General features: G+C 38.8%; 1 protein-coding gene across 1 annotated transcript; it reads left to right on the top strand.

Annotated features, from left to right (window-relative positions):
* The first annotated feature begins 301 nt into the window (after positions 1-301).
* On the top strand, positions 302-1,997 carry LOC137821723 (putative pectinesterase/pectinesterase inhibitor 12). Its single transcript, XM_068626458.2, has 2 exons — positions 302-1,223; positions 1,304-1,997. The coding sequence occupies exons 1-2, from the start codon at positions 302-304 to the stop codon at positions 1,981-1,983; spliced, it is 1,602 nt and encodes a 533-aa protein (XP_068482559.1). The 3' UTR covers positions 1,984-1,997.
* Positions 1,998-2,234: the final 237 nt, after the last annotated feature.

The following is a 2,234-nucleotide window of genomic DNA, read 5'->3' as shown; positions in this document are numbered from 1 at the left end:
AAACATATTATTACCTTTTAAGTGCATCAGGAGTCTATGTTAAAAGCATAACATTTTGTTTATAAGACACAAGTCTACATTTAGATATTTTTCGTAAAAGTGACTCATAATTAGATGAAATTGTTTTATTTCACTCATTTTTAAATGTGATGTAAACTTTGGAAAATTATTTAATATTAAAAGGGAGAGTGTGTAGAGAAAAGATTATTCTCCATATTTTAATAACCAGTATTTAAGGAGGTAAAATACTGAACATCTTCACCACTGCTTTCTTTCCATTACTTATACCCTTATTTTATTCATGGCTGATTCATCTCATAAACTCTTCTTCCTTCTGTCTGCAATCTTCTTCTCACATACTTGTGTCCAATCATCCAATGCTTCCGTAACAAATCAAGTTGATGTCTCTTTCATAAGATCTTTGTGCACAACGACCCCATTCCCAGACGATTGTTTAAGGTCATTGAATGTATCCATCTCAATAGGAACATCTCCAAATCCAAAGATAAACAACTGCCTCATTCACTCCCTCCAAACAGCAAGATCTGAAACCATAAAGCTCATAAATCTCTTCAACAATGTTGGACACCCAAGCATCATAGAGAAGCAAAGAGGAGCAGTTCGAGACTGCCAAGAACTCCATCAATCCTCATTGGCTTCTTTGGAAGGATCCATATCAGGGATCCGTTCCTACAACCTGGACATAACTGATGTAGCAATCTACCTCAGTGCAGCCCTCACCAACAAGAACACATGTCTAGAAGGCCTAGATTCTGCTACTGGCACCATGAAGCCAGTTCTGGTGAAATCTGTGGTCAACACTTACAAGCATGTCAGTAACTCTCTCGCAATTCTCTCTAACCCAGAGATGGGGACTCCTGAAAACAACCCTTTGAAGGGTGACCCAAAGTGGCTACCAAGCAGTGACCAAAGTTTCTTTCATTACTTATATGGGCTAGAATATGACCCAGATGAAGTGCTAGTAGTGGCTTCAGATGGAACAGGGTATTTTAGCAGCATCACTGAAGCCATCAACTTTGCTCCAAATAACAGCATGGGTAGGATAGTGATCTATGTGAAAGAAGGGACTTATGAGGAAAACGTGGAAATCCCAAGCTATAAGACCAACATTGTGATGATTGGCGATGGAAGCGATGTCACTGTCATAACTGGTAACAGAAGCGTAGGTGATGGCTACACCACTTTCGGATCTGCAACTCTTGGTGAAAACTTGGTACCCCTTCCTGATTTTTGTGAATTAATTATCTCTCATGCACTTACATAATGTTCTCTGTGTGTTCAGCGGTCTCTGGTAAAGGTTTTCTTGCACGTGATATTGCAATTGAGAACAGTGCAGGGCCAGAGAAGTACCAAGCAGTGGCTTTGAGGGTAAGTGCAGACTTAACTGCTTTTTACAGGTGTGCAATTTATGGTTACCAAGACACTTTATATGTTCACTCCTCTAGACAATTCTATAGAGAGTGTGACATTCATGGGACCATAGATTTCATATTTGGAAATGCAGTAGTTGTTCTACAAGAATGTAACATTATATCCAGAAAACCATTGCATGGCCAAGCCACTGTGATCACTGCACAGTCCAGAGATGACCCACTTGAGCCAACTGGCATCGTAATCCAACGATGCAACATCAAAGCTTCCTTCGATAACTGCAGTGTTAAGAGCTACCTTGGGAGGCCATGGAAGCCCTTTTCTCGCACAGTTTACCTTGACTCCTTCATTGATGACTTCATTGACCCAAAGGGTTGGACAGAGTGGAATAATGATAAGAAAGGATTGGACACCTTGTATTACGGAGAGTACGAGAATTATGGACCTGGTTCCAGCACAGACAATCGTGTAAAATGGTCTGGGTACCATGTAATGGACGATGATGATGCCTACAATTTCACACTTTCAAACTTCATTCATGATGTTTACTGGCTTGTGTCTACTTATTTTCCTTTTGATTTATGGATCTGATCACAAAATAGCTTTAGTTTGGTGATTGTTATGCTACTTGAAATTCTCACTCTCCTCTGGCTTAAGGTAGGTTCATATCAGACCTAATTATTCTTAAAATACCGTTGAATATATATGAAACACTTATCTTATAATGTTCCATGTTGAGTAACCAATTTCTTTTCTGAAACAGTCGTGTATTCATAATCAATATTACAATCACTACTTATTAGATTTTGTAACCGTATAACAACAATATTTTATAAAAGTAT

Source organism: Phaseolus vulgaris, chromosome 9 (genome assembly GCF_051622355.1).
Source record: "Phaseolus vulgaris cultivar YP4 chromosome 9, ASM5162235v1, whole genome shotgun sequence".
Classification (NCBI taxonomy): domain Eukaryota; kingdom Viridiplantae; phylum Streptophyta; class Magnoliopsida; order Fabales; family Fabaceae; genus Phaseolus; species Phaseolus vulgaris.
This window is presented reverse-complemented; position numbering and strand designations above follow the sequence as displayed.